The sequence below is a fragment of the Chelon labrosus genome (assembly GCF_963514085.1).
Source record: "Chelon labrosus genome assembly, chromosome: 2".
Classification (NCBI taxonomy): domain Eukaryota; kingdom Metazoa; phylum Chordata; class Actinopteri; order Mugiliformes; family Mugilidae; genus Chelon; species Chelon labrosus.
The window spans coordinates 12,961,868-12,976,687 of record NC_140338.1 but is presented as its reverse complement, the minus strand read 5'-3'; the positions used below and the strand labels follow the sequence as shown (position 1 = coordinate 12,976,687).

At 42.3% G+C, this 14,820-nt stretch overlaps 1 protein-coding gene across 1 annotated transcript in view; it reads left to right on the top strand.

Moving 5' to 3' along the window:
* The window catches only part of LOC311502189 (SEC14-like protein 1), a 28,815-nt gene that overhangs the window by 1,215 nt on the left and 12,780 nt on the right, over positions 1-14,820 (top strand). The window contains exons 2-4 of the mRNA XM_084564315.1: positions 129-218; positions 14,150-14,299; positions 14,468-14,599. Coding sequence (XP_084420441.1) covers positions 156-218; positions 14,150-14,299; positions 14,468-14,599 — 345 coding nt within the window. The 5' untranslated portion in view covers positions 129-155. The remainder of the gene's footprint in view (positions 1-128; positions 219-14,149; positions 14,300-14,467; positions 14,600-14,820) is intronic.

Below are 14,820 nucleotides of genomic sequence, written 5' to 3'. Positions count from 1 at the left end.
TTTGAGACCGGGAGTGAGTCAGAAGCAGCGGTGCATCAAAGCCTTCTTTTATTCCACAAGTGCCGGTGATCGCTGCGTATTCTTTCTTTTCCAAATAAATATGTGTAATATTTTTCGTTTCTGTTCAGGTTGTCGGTGTTGCCGTGATCCCCATCATGGTGCAGAAGTACCAGTCGCCTGTGCGGGTGTACAAGCACCCCTTCGAGCTGGTGATGGCGGTAAGTGTCTTAACTTGGATCCAAAAAACAAATCTGAAACAACGAACTTACTGGATTTCTTGTAGACATCTCGCTGCTCATCCGAGTAACTTTATCAGTACTAAATGACTGAGATCTGTTTTGATGCCGCTGCTTATCTCACAGAATCAAAACGGATCTGGCCATTACAAACCCTAGTCTTGTGAGTTTCAGGTGGGCACCACTAAGGGAGGGGGCTGCTGGGCTGGGGGTGGGCGCTTCAGAGGTCACGCGCAGCAGACAGTGACTGAATAACTTGCATATTACTGGAAGATGCTGTGCCAGAAGGCAGACGGGAATGAATGCAGTTGTTGTATCTACAGTTTTGGATACACTGACAGCAGACTTTAATAAGCCAATGATTAGCTAGCTTGATAACTTAATAAATAAAATAAATCAATGTATTTATTTATTTATTATAATAAAAGATATACATAAAAGGTTGTATCCCTGCTACAAAATCACGCTCCCTTATGTTCTGTGGCCCTCAAATGACCCACTTTCTTGTTCTTCCTGTCATCTCGAGGTTTACAGTCTGTTCCTTTTAACCCATGGCGCTGTACGTTCGCTCACTCGGCGCCTGAATGTACAACACTGGTGCGCTGTTATGTCAGACAGAGGTCCCACCGCAGATTACGCGCAGTGAGCCCATTTGTGGTGTAAAAAATTCAGTGCTTTAAGCGAGCGACTGCACTGCTGCGTGTTTTGACCCCCCTCTCGAGCACGAGGGCACAGACAGTGGATTTGTTTTGAATTCGTCCCGTTTCCTTGTTCACTTTAAGAAGCACCGTACCCAGTGCTATCTAGGTTCTCTGGCCCAATTTTTTAAATTGTTTTAATTTTGCACTTTCTGTGTCTGTTTTATTATGCATAACATGCATGGGGAAACTCTCCTGACAACACAGGTCCTGAAAGACAATAGAATAGACCTCCATCATTAAAGTGAGGTCCGTTTTATTCCTAAAGCCCAGTGGTTTAGAACATAATGAGACACTGCACTATGAACTATAATCACACAGTGGATGGACGCTTTACTCAGCAGTGTTTTGACCTCAGCTGCCGTTTATCTGCAGCATGGTATTAGCAGACTTCTGACCTGATTATACAACCATCAATTTCAGCCAAATTGTCTTGACCGTGCAGATGATTTCAGCGATGCAAGTGAACACGGATGACAACGGATTGTGTTGGCAGTATCACTTCCCTTTTTGCATTCTGTCATTTGTTTTTTTTTTTTACCTGATTCCAGGCTTGTGCTAGTTTCTTTAAATGGAAATCAGCTTTCTATGCAGGCGAGAAGGTGGATGCAGGAAGACTAAATCTCCTTAGCATAGCCTGGATTGAGCTGTGGGCAAACAGATGGCTATAAATAGAGGGCTGGTACCTACACCTTGATTTACACATGCACCCAAAGGGGGGGGGAAGAGTTGTAATGGCAAACCAGACTTGCATGATTTGTAGACTAGCGATGACCCACCCTGTAGGCTTCTTCTAGATGGTACAGGCTTAGTAATGGCGTAATCCTGGGTGTTTTAAACTATGACGGCTCCAGACAAGGTGGATGTTAAAGGCTGGATGTAGAAAAATGTTGAAGTTGCGTGATATAATAGTGGGACAATATGATCTGTGGCTAATAAGTGGAAATCAGTTTGTTGCTCTTGGTGCATTTTCCCTTCCAGTGACTTTCCTCTGCAGTGAGTGTTTTTGCAGACACTGCAGAGCAGACTTAATGGTGCGTCACAACACTTGCTGGCTCTTTTTTTATTAAAAACCCAGTGAAACCTTTCCGCTCTCGCTTCCTCTATAGTAGGGCTGTCAGCGTTGCAGCAGACCAGTATAGCAACATCCTGGGTTTGTGGGGAAACCATCACACAGCACGGATACTGTTTTGTAATGTGCCAAAATGATTAGCAGTCCTTTGGCGAAAGGGCTGCTAATCATTTTTCAGTACGTATGATAAAGGGTTACATATTAGACAGACCTTTGCATTATCCAGGGTAGCTCCAGCTAATGTAAGCGTTTCTATATTGGGCCATAGCTCACCTCAGCTGTGTTATTCCTCTGTCAGAGGCTCCTGAACTATTTGGCAGTTGTGGCTTTCCTCTTTCGTGTGTTGGGGGGATTATATTTGACATATTGCTTTGAGGAATTTGGTGTTCTCCCTCCACTTGACTCATTGTTTGGATACTGTCAGTTCTTTAAAAATACCAATCGACTCATTTGAGGCTAAGAACCAGGACTCTGCATTCCTCCGCTAAAGCCTTTAAATGCATTCCTTTAGTCTAGATGAAATACAGCTGCTCTCCGAGGGGCCGCTCAGTTCGCTGACAGGTGCTAGCAAAAATTTTCAACCTCTGGCATGAGTATACTATTGCATAAGCCAGGCTTGGTTCTCAGATGCCCTTCAGCTGTTTTTGTTCTGGAGTGGTTACTATACCAACTTTGAACACTGTACTCCCAGTGTTGACAGATTTTTGGCAAATCTGCCGGTCTTCTCGCAACTTGGCAGTGAAAAGTCCAATCTGATGTTTTTCCCCATCTGTATTATATTACTGCAACAACTATGACATACTCGGTCCAGAATCCAGCAGAGTTTAATAGCTCTCAGGTTTGTTTTTGTCTCTTTTACCTCTTTTAAATTGGTTTCTGTTTAATGTGAAGCTGATTGCAGCTGTTATTAGGGACTATCCAGATAAACTTGGCAGCGCTAGACTTATGGTGTTGAAGATTGTTGATCACTCCAAAGTCTAGCTCCTTAAAGATTTAAAAAGCAACAGAGTGAGACACACCACGGACCCAAATAGGAAATTGGGAAACTTCCCCTGTCTTTACAGTAAACTCTGTTATCAGCGCTCTCATCCTTTTTGTTTGGTCTGTCTACACTAGTATTGGCCCTGATAGCCTTTATCTTGCCTCACAAAGTTAGCCCTTTTTTTTAGAGAGGGGCTGGGGCATATCACTAAAGTAAGGAAGTACATCAGCCAATTATTTTTTCTTTCTATAAAGCCCTCGGCTCCAGTGGCCCCTGTGCTTCTACTGCCGCATCGCAATAACAGGAAATGTTGTCGGTGCTGCTGCAGCCATTATCGCAGTAGTCCAGTCTCAGAGCCTCCAGTCCATCCTCGGGGAGTCACGGTGGAATGTCAATAGCACAACACAATACCCCTCTCACTGTTGTTTTAGGCCTGCAGGGACAGTTGTTTCTAGAACAAGTCCGCAGATGAAGAATGAACTTCAGTAGCTGCAAGTGCAATAAAAAGCCGGATGGGCCTGGAATAACACGTGGAGCCAAATAATAACCACCTTGTTTATGCCGTTGTAGTTGAGCTCAAAAGAAAACGACTCTCCCTAAACTCCCCCAGATTAAAACACATGCTGGAGAAAGAGGGTATTAAGTGAAACTATTGTCGTCCAAACCTGCTCCATGGAAACGCAGGTCTCTAGTTAATCCACGAGTACAAAGCGCCTGCCCCTGTCCCAGGAGAGTTTTTTGCAGGGTTAGGAACAGGATGTGCCGTTTTAGTGTAACGCCTGCTGGACTTGTATCATCATCAACAACAACAAGGGGACATTTTTTTCTTTAATGTGTCCTCCTCATCAGTGGGTACAATTAAAATCGGATATACAATACAGCAGCCAGGTTTGACGAGCGGGCTAAATTGCTTTGAAAGGGGAAATGAAAGTAAAAACGTACTCGCACACACGTACACTGTGGTCAGCAATTACAAAGCTGGTTTGCGAGTGTGTGCACTTCACACTTTCGTCTCACATTGTTTTTTTTTTTGTAGACAGTTTGTTGTTATAATAAGCTGACTGGAAATTGGTGTTTGATTGTTTTGCTCAGGCCAGTTTCCTCCTACCTTACTGTAGAAGATGTTGTGAGGGGATATTGCAGTCGGCCTACGTGCCAGTCAGTCAGTTTGTCCATACATTAACATATTTAACCTTTTAATAAAACTAGTAATGTCAGACGAGTCCTCACGTTGTGAACACTTAGATCGCGTCACTCTGCTTTCTGTGTCCGTTGAATACACGTTACCAGCTCCGCATTTGACACCTGAACCCTATCCTCGCTCTGTTCTTTCTCTTGTACCCTGCTTTTGTTCTTCTGCTTTGTTTGTTTCTTCGGGCCTTTCTCAAAAATTGGTTCATGTAACATCTGCCAACGAGACACGCGAGACGAAATATCTCCCTGGCTTATGGCCGAATACAGGAAGCATCTAAATCAGTTAAAGAGTCCATCATGCAAAACAGAAACGAGAACATTTTATACAAGAACATGTGCTGTGCCTCAGAGTCTGTTTTTCCTGTTGGTTAGATAGATAATGGAACCAAAACCCAGCTGTTCAAGATAACAGTGCTTACATATCTCATGCTACTGTGAGAATGAGGCGCTCCTATCTCTTAAAATCTTCTACCCTGTGAACTAATGTGAGCGTCTTGTGCTTCATGTAACTGTCTATATGTGGGTCATCCGAGCACGCTTTCAGATGTTGACTTGCCAAGCGCATTGTTTTCTGTTTACCGCTGTGTTTCTAAACTTGGCGCATCCTGCTGTCCCCCTTCTTTCTGTCTGGCCTGGCTCGGCGCTCAGCGGCCCTGCCAGGGTGACATGCTGTCCCACCACGTCCTGACCTACTTATGGACAGGTCTTGTTAAGGGTTCTGCGGCCCTTTACGCGATTATCTGTGCTATTGTAATCCATTTTTGAGCTATTGGTTTTGTCCGTGGCTTGCGTCACTTAACAGTCTCACGCTTAAGAGATTCTCCTTCATGTCGGACATGAGTTGAACTGGGTCATTTCTCACATATCCACTGGTAAAACGATACTCGTATGTAACCCGATTACACTCCATTCATACTGATCATTCACACAAGCTCCTCAAGGGAATTATAATACCAAGAAGGAAATGTGATCTGCCTCCTCTGGTGAAAACGGTGCTTATTTAGCTATTTAATGGGGTGTTTTTTTATCATTAGCTTTTCCCAGGAGTGTTCCTGTCTGTTCTGATTCAGAGAATTTCCGTCCGCTCCTCTAAATCAGACCTTGTCAGACCTTTGCCTGCAGCGTCTAATTCACTTAACTCCGCTTGATAATGTTGGCCAAAAAACAATGAAGAGTTATGGCCCGCATTGGGGAGAGGAGCTTATCGTCCGGCCGTGCTGCTTCAAACCGCATTAAAAGAGGACTGTACCGCCTCCACCACGTGACGGTGGGAGCCTATGAGAAAATTCTGGAGCTGATTTCATTCACAAATCAGCAGGACACTCATTCACCCTCTTTTCCTGCTGCAAGGTCGAGATGCTGCTCCGACGGCTCCCTCCCCCCCCTCCCTGCGTGTCTCTGCAAGACACAGATGAATGTGTGCACACATACTCTTACACAACGACCCTTTAGTGGGTTTAACGCTGCATTTATCCTACGGTGTGGCAGTGGGCTGTGACTCAGACCTATGCGGCAGCTATGTGACGTAAAGAGAACGTGTACAGTAAACCGTGACGGCCTTTTTAAATGTGCGTCTGCTTGCTGCCTGGTTTTTTCCTGTTGTGTGTGTGTGTGGGCTGGATGAAGGTCATTTTCTCATGTGTAACTTATATGCACTCCCTTGCCAAAATATTTGGTACACCAGTGAAATTCGACTGTAAATATAAACCGCACCAACTTTCCCTGCATGATTATTCTAATGTTCAGTAGTTGATGGTAATTCAGCAGGATCATCACGTTGGAGGATCTATTTTGTGGTGCCGTTAAGCTGAGTTGAATTAAATACTCAAGTGTTTAGATTTTTTAATGCCTGTCTCACTCACTGATTAAGAAAGGGTTGTCAAAATAATAGGAACATGTGTCGATATACAGCACTGTTCAATAGCACAACAGATCACAGCCTCCAAAATGAAAACGCAAATGAAAACCTGTCCTAAAAGAAATCAAATGCTCAGGATATTCTCAGCTGAATCTTGCAACGGTGGCAGAACGACCAACGGTAGCAGCGAATATGCTTGGCCAGCACCTCTTTTTTTCCCTTCCTGTAAAGCTGGATGCTCTTAGTGCTCCAGTTTCCTGCAGCTCATTGCCCATGAGGAGTTTTCATAAACCTGTGTGCAGTTATTTGGCCTAGATTTCACGCAGATTTGGGATTTGATGTAACGCTGTTGAATCCCTCTAATATGAGTCCTCTGAAGTTGAATCCTTTCATTTTGGGAACAACATTTTTATATCAACATGAAGGCTGTGACAATACGTCAACATGATTTCTGTTGATTTCATAAATACCGTCATGTGCTGGTATATGTCGATGCGTGGCAATGAACGCATTCATCCACAGTTATAGCACCGCCTGACAAATGAGACTTTATTGTCAGAAAGAATTCGTTAAACGGAGATGTACTTAAATGGATGCTCTGCAAAAAATTAAATAGCCTTCCACAGTGGAACAATCACTTCATCTTTGCAACCTTAATGGTTGTTTCTCCACAATGAAGTCTCCCTAGAGCAGATGCTTTATAGATGCTGTAGAGAGCATATAAAATTCAACGATGTAGATCCATTAACGCTGCACTACAAGTTGAAGTAAGAAGGCAAATAACACAACTGCTAATGTTCGACCGTATCATTAAACCAGATTTTCTGTGCCTACTATTAACTATGGGTGTTGCTTAATCAAGCTGGACTAAGTGTTCACCACTTTGTAGCTGACACTGACACAGTCAGCCTTACATCGGCTAAAATGTGTATATTCAAGCATGTCTTGTTCTTTCTGCGATTACTTCTTGATAGCCAACAGATGGCTGTCCTGCTGCTTTCTGTTCCTTGGTGTCTGCATAAATTTAAACATGCATAACCAGTTACAGTTTATCAAATTACCCTGCCCACCACGGTCCTTACATTTATGTAAGGTCTGCATAATTGGAAGATTTTCCCCTCCTCGCTCTGAGTTGGTAGTTCCAGGCAGTTCTGTCATTACAATGCACACTGAAGCAGTGAGATCAGTGGAAGGAGAGAAGTGGGTGGTATGGCATGCGTAGACCAAAGGCTCTATTGTTATATCGTTTCAGTCAGGAACTTGTTCCCTCTCCTACCCCTTATCAAAGTCTACACCTAAGCTCGGAAACTTCTGGACGTCATATTTGGGGGAAAAAATTAATCCTTATCTTTATCTGTCTTTACATCGGAGTATGATTGTATGATTATGCTTGATTTGCCGTAATGACCCTTTTCACTATGTCCTTATTTCTCTCTCCTTTCAAAAGCAGCCCAAAACATTTAAGTCTGTTACATGACAAATAATACCTTTAGTACTCTACAAATAGACTATTTGCACAATGTAAACCTGGGATGCTGTAGGCATGCCATCCCTGTTGTGTTAAGTCTAAAGCTGTTAAACCGGTTGGCCTAGCTACGGAGAACGGGAACATGGAAGCACTACACTGCAGGGTATTTTCCCAACACCGTTTTCACCTACTAAGCCTTACAAAACCAGCTCACAATTCAAGTTGTGTACGACCAGTGTACGAGATCCAGTGGAAATGTTATAAAACCAGTCTTGTTGAAAACCTTAATTGACCGAAATAATTGGGCTCTATAAACTAGTATGGTATTCAGGTAATCACAGTTATGGTTTTTATTCAATAAAGAAACATAACTGCACTTAAAAAATAGCGAGTAAACCCTTCACGTAGCAGAAAGGTCTTGTTTGACCGCCTGCTGTCTACCGACGAGCGAGAGCAAGTATTCCTGTGAAGGCATTTCCTTTAATTTAGGTTTTGCTTGTGTTTGTTTGTTCCTCAAATCCCTAATTTGCTTAGGCTGTGCCTTGGGTATGGTCCATGTCGGTGTTTAAATAAAGATTTAAAAGCTTTAAAAAATTTGCATCTACACAGAATACACTGAAGTATTTGGACTTTTGGACGAAGTGGCTCAATGACAGTGTCTCATGAGTGGTGCCATTCCACAGAATTTAAGTAATTTTTACACATTAGATTCATTTTAATTGATTTTCTTCCAAGCCTCCCTAGCTTCACTCTGTGAAATGAACCCTTGAGGATTTTTCCTCTTAATATGCCATCCTTTACACCACCTCCTCCTTCACCTGTTTACTTTAAACAGTGAGGACTTGTGCTTCATGATCATTATTTCCAGAAGCAGGTTGTGTGCCATGCGACATGACATTGTGAGTCATTTAGCGTTGTTGGTATTGTGCTGTTAACCATCCCTAATAGTTTTCCATATATTCTTGTGACGACCAATTCTCCAGACAAAGGCCTCCTCTTTGGAAGCAGCACCGGTCACGACCCACCCAGTCCAATTAATTATTTGGCATCCATATAGTGGACAAGTACAAATATTTGACTAATCTATTGTCTCAACCCACGTAATGATGTCCAGGACTGGTCAAGGCCCAGGACTGCCTGAGGTGGAACTCCTAATGATTTTTGACGCCAAATGAAACTAATTGACGTCATACTCCAGGCAGTGGCCCGCACACAAAGCCAGGTTTTGTTTGTATCTTGCGTCAAGGGTGGCGTATATTTATATTTATTTATATATATATATATATTATATATATATATATATTTGACAGCAGCTTAAGAGAAACGGTAAAATATGACGACACTCTATTTGAGATTGGAACAATACTTCAGCGGTTGAGAGAAAGTTTTAGTGTCTCATGAAGCCTTTGCTGCTGTTATCCTTTCTGTGAACTGTCGCCCTGACTCATTTGTTTGTTATAAATGAAAAAAACGTCACAGTTTGCTATGTATACACTGTCATGAGGTTCCAAACACAACATGTTCAAGTGTTTCTTATACAACTGTTCCTCCTTCTTGTGGATTTCCTCTGTGGCCACATCAACTGGCTGTCTGTCAGCTTTGTGTATTGTGTTCGCTGGTATGTTTTTACATCATCTCTAAGCTTTCCTCATCAAATATCTTAATCTGAAAAGTGCCCCCGACCAAAATGTTCCCACTCTCCCGGCCAGCTGATATAAATAGCGGAGGCTGACCTCTGGGCGGCTGTCGCCTCTATTACACAACCTTTTTCATAAGCTGTAGAAATGTGTGACATTGCTACTGGGGAAGTGTTTTCTGGTTAATGTTGGTCTTATAACACATATAATCAAAGTATTGTCATCTTGCCCATAACGCGCTGACCCCTCGTCTCACTTTTAAGCCTTTTATTAGATGAGAAAATGGCATTATCAAATATACAACACATCCAAAACGTTTGGTGCAAGATCATTTCCTGCTTGCAGCTGTGAATAGACAGAAACAGTGCATCTGAACTTTGGCTTTTGGCATTTTTCCTAAAAATGTCTTGTTCATTGTCTTGAATTTCTTGAGCACTCTTGTTTTTCTTGTAGTATGACACAGGTATGCACCATGCAACCCTTTATAGCCTTCAAGTGTATTGTGTATCCCCTCGGAAAAAATGGGTTTCCTGAATCTCCCTTCCTGAGCAGAATAGATCTTATTTTCCACACCCGTGCCCTTATCCACGTTGCCTTTTGGCCAAAGGCTAAACAGTTTCCTGTGTATGCAGGAACGTAACCATGTATTGTTTTTGTATTTTCTCTCATTCACCCAGAAAGGCACATAAAACCTCCAGCCAAATTCCACGAACCATTACTCATAGCCTGGCTTCTTGAGGTGTGTCCGAACAAGACTTGTCACTATGGAGACTGAGGGACAATGTTCTTGCTCTCTTTCTTCGACGTCCCCGGTGTTTGACCTAGTTCGGAAACTTGGAGGACATATTTAAATATGCTCCAGGAAAGAGTTGTGGCAAAGGAAAAGTGAAGATTTACTGGAAGAGTTAGATTTCCATGTCTGTTGAGGTTGATGTGTCATCTGTGCCCTTTCCTTACTGGTCATTGTTTGTAGTTCTGCTTTGTGCTGCTTACTAAGAAGTTACATGGAAATCTGTTTTGGGTGTTGGACTGATCTTATTTGTTTTTGAACTATAACTTTTGTATTCAGAACACATGGTTATGACCAACTAAACTAATAAATAAATCTAAACAAGAAGTAACGAATAAAGTGGTTGAATCTGTGTTGGCATGTGGTAATTAGTGATGTTTTCATGTATGCAAAGTAGCCACATGGAGTTAAGTTACATATTTCCTTAATAATGACCAGCTGCAAACGGTGCAGTCGTGAGAGTTCGCTGCGTATGGACGCTTCCACAGTTTGAGTTATAATCTGAGCTGTTTCAAACTAGCATCAAGGTGGAGATAAAGTCCTCTCTGTTATTTTCGGTCAACCACTTAAAGCATCTGCCAAGCTATTACTAGCCACCACGTGGGTATAATTCAGATGTGTTACACGTTACTGCAGATAAGCCATGGAAGAAAAGGCTGAACTACAAACATGTCTGTAAAGACAGTCCAGGAACTGTATTTTCTGTGGGTGAGAGTAACTCCCTTTGGTGTAGACTTACAGATTTGCAAACATGCACGAAATGCTTTGTACACACTAAGAGACTGGGAAAACCCCGCGAGGTATAACATAGCCTGTTGTTTCGAAGTATTAAATTGTAGGTCAGTATATTACCTGGCTGAATGTTTTGGCACGTTATTGTTGAGCGGTGTATTTTTAGTCACGTCTGCAGTGTGCTTCATCACGTGAGATGTGACTGGAGGTTTTCTGCGAGGCGCAAAGGAGATGAATGTGGGTCAGATCCTGTTAGGTCTGAGTTGACATATCCTGGATGAGTTGCATTTTTGAGGTTTGTTGACTGTGAAAATGTCGCGTGACAGCGGATGTGAAGGCAGCAGAAGCTTTGTGTTTAAACTTCTCAAATATAACTGTCTGTGTGGAAGTCTTAAGTCCTGAATTTCATGTGCTTGTCTGCTTTGCATCTGATTTGAGTTTATATACATGTTCACAAGTCCTTCTTTTCTACTCTTTAGAAACAAATTGGAATTTCACTTGCAGATTCATTTCCACTGGTATATTCACAACTACAAAGTACAGAATAATTTGTGGCCTTCACTTGACTTGCTCAAAATTGAATAGGCCGGAATCTGAGCCCTAGCACAATCAGCAGTCATTCTTGTTCCACTGAATTCGGCAGCAATAATCGTCAGCAATGGAAACATGACACCCGGAAGAACGCGCTTATTTTCTGTGTGCTCTGAAGCCTGTTGACATTTAGGCATTGGCACGTAAAAATAAAACAAACATGGAAATTTATTGTTCATTTATTTATCGGAACAACCTGCCACTGCAGTTTTGTTCCTCACATGTAACATTGTCAAGGCAGGCGACAAGGTTGGAAATCTCTAAATTATAGGGAAAGAGTTTCTACCGTTGTGCTACACTAACTTTCACAAGTTGAGACCAGATTAGTGTTTTGAGGAAGAAAAAACATCAGCAGTGGCTAACAGCATCTCCTTACATTCCCCTTTTTCCATGAATAACCTTGTATCATGACCTCCCTGCTCCCTTGTATAATAGTCAATCTGTTTTCAGTACACAAGAGGCAGAACAAGACTCTGAGGAAGGATTTTTGCTCCTCTAAATGACTAATAATGAAACGTTGTACAGTATGAAAGCCTGTTGTTGGGATGGAAAGCAGTGTTGTTTTTTGAGTACATGTGTCATTTGTGGTTGCGTTCGTCGTCGGCAGTTTTAACGGGTGAAACTGATGTTTACAGTCAGTTGCTGTTGTGCTGACGACAGTAGAAAGCCGTGCGCCCAGTGTTCCAGAGCTTCAGGGCTGAATAACAGAGCTCAGCATTCACTTGAACAGTGGGCAGCCGAGTGCATCTGCAGGCCTGGCAGCAGTATGCCCTGAGCTGCTGAACTCTATAGCCTGCTTAACACAAAGCAACACAGCAAACACACTGGACCTGTTTCTCGATATGGGAGAGAAGGTTTGCAAGAGCTCGTCATAAAGATTGACATTTTATGATAACACAGTAAATGAGCCAGAAATGGCCCTGGATAAAAAAAAACTTTAGAGTTCCTGTTGAGCCTGTTTGAATATTAAGGTCAGTCAGATTTCACGCAAATCTTCTATTCATAGGGTTTTCAAAAGAACACGTAGACATACAGGTTGTCCTGTGCTCCACCAGACACAGCTTGTTTGTCAGAGCGATTCAGCTGACACTAGCTGACACTCGGCCAGCCCAAAAAGTCTTGTAAGCAGCACTTGTTCTAAGGGTTTATCTTGTGTAGTCTTTTCCTGTTCTCTCTTTTAGACTTGAATCTCTCTCAGCAGGCATTTTCACGCATACTGTGCACTCACTTCACAAAACATGACATACACAAGTGAGGTCATGGATGTTAATAAGGATCAGTTTATGTTGAAACTTGGGCTTGCATCAAACAAACAATTGTTTTATATTTCTGTTTTTTAATTAATGCATTCATTTTATTATCTATTTTTCTTTTTATTAGGGGTTTTCAAGAGATGTTTTTGTGCATCTGAGCTTCTGTGACCAAGTACCAATTTCCCTTGTGGATCAATAAAGTCTAAGTCCATTAATTTTTTGGTTAACCACTAAATAATAAATGGAGAATAAACTTTTATTAGTAGCGTGGAGTACGATTCAACCTCAATGACTTGTGTAGATTGTAATGTGAAATGCAGATGTAATTTCCTGCAAAGGAAATTACTAACTTGCACGCCTACGACCAATGTAGGATCACTAGTGAACCTAACATGCATGTCTATGTGAGGAAAAATGACGCAAAAAACCTTTTGCCTTGCCATGAGTTGGTTCAGCCCCAATTAAAACGGCATCGGAAAGGGGCTAACTCAACTGGATGATCATTGTGGAGGAGTGTCATTAAACTAGATTCAATTACACACTGAAGTGTTTCTGTTATTTAGCCCCTGACTAGAATGTCAAAACAATAGGAACGAATGTCAGTACAATACAGTTCAATACTACTACAAACTACAGCCTCTAACATTAAAACACTGTTGAATCAACAGCTCTCTGTTATTTCAAATTAATGCTGAATTTCTGGCTGGACTGGACTGGATTGCACTGCCACATCCCACACATCGTAGTATTTTACCTAGTTTCTCTTTCTCTTCACGCTCCAGCGCCTTCTAAATCTGTGTCATCCACTCATTTGCTCAGACTGGTCTCGGTATTATGACTTATCATATCATCTCCAGCAAATGTTATCATAGACATCTAGGTTTACTGGCTAGACTTGCCTGTTGTGCAAGCACGCCAATCAGATCTAAGATGGCAGGAGGGTGTGGATTGGGGAAAATATTAGGAAATGGGCGTTGCACATTGTGGTACCAAAGCCTTGTTGCATAACCACTGACTGTCCTCTGCATTAAAGCAGAGTTTGCCTGTGCTTTGCATTTCTTAGCACACACATTTTGGAGACACAGTGTTGCTCTTGGGCACAGAGCTTGGTCTTACGTATCAAACCCTGTGTTGTAAAGCAGTTAAAACAGTTTTCAGCTGAGTCTGGGCCATTCCTGTGCTTTGGATTAGCACAAGTGAGAAGTTTGGAACAGTACAAAGTTGAAGGAGCTTTTGTTTGGCCTCTCACTTGTTTGCAGCACGAGGCTGTTCTCTGCCCACCTTTTTAAATTCTCCAGTCCCTCACAGCTCAGTGCTTGCATTCTGAAAGAATATGTGAAGTGTTTTCTAATAGGTTTTATGTAAGCTGACAAATACAAGACCCATTGTAGCCGAGTTTATCCTGAGCCTTTCAATTGTATTTACAGAAACAAACATCAATAGCCGTTCTCTTTCCAAAGAGTTAACAAAAGAACTCCATGCTTACAAAGGCTGAAGCCACACACAAAGAACTCCATGTGAATAACGCTGTTTATATAACTTAACTCTCCACAAAAAAAAAAAAAATCTCCTAATGATGTAGAAGAGTTTAAAAACTGCTGCGTAAACACACGTTTCTGTACCTTGCTTCTCTTTCAGGCTTACGAGCGCCGCTTCCCCACCTGCCACCTCATTCCCATGTTTGTGGCGAGTGACGTGGTGGATGAGGAGACCAGCGAGGACGGTTCCACCCACAAGGTCGAGAGACGCTGTGCCCTGGATGTGGACGCCCCACGCCTTCTCAAAAGGGTGCGTTGCACTTGAGATCTTAAGCCAATATCCAGATATGCATCACAAGTATAATGTTTTATCATGGCGTGATTGTGATCTACCTTTTCTTATCATTGTCTTTCCTAGTATCAAGTTGTTTTTGTAGATTCGTTTCTGTTAACGTGACTTACTGTGTATGGTTTACAGATCGCAGGCGTAGATTACGTCTACTTCATCCAGAAGAACACACTGAACCGAAAGGAGAGGACCCTGCACATTGAGTCCCACAATGAGACCTTCTCCAACAGGGTCATCATCCACGAGACCTGCTGCTATTCGGTCAGTAGCATGTGCCTCTTTTTTTTTTATTTTGAAAGAAAAGCACCTTGTTATACGCAAGTAAATACACACAGCTCAAACACAACTTTAAGACCACTGACTACTGCAGACCAGGAACACCCCACAATTATCACAGCCAGCACAATTTGGTCCATGTCAGAGTTGCTCAAATCCTTTTAATGTTCCCTTGTTGCCTATTGAATCCCACCCACTGACATGTG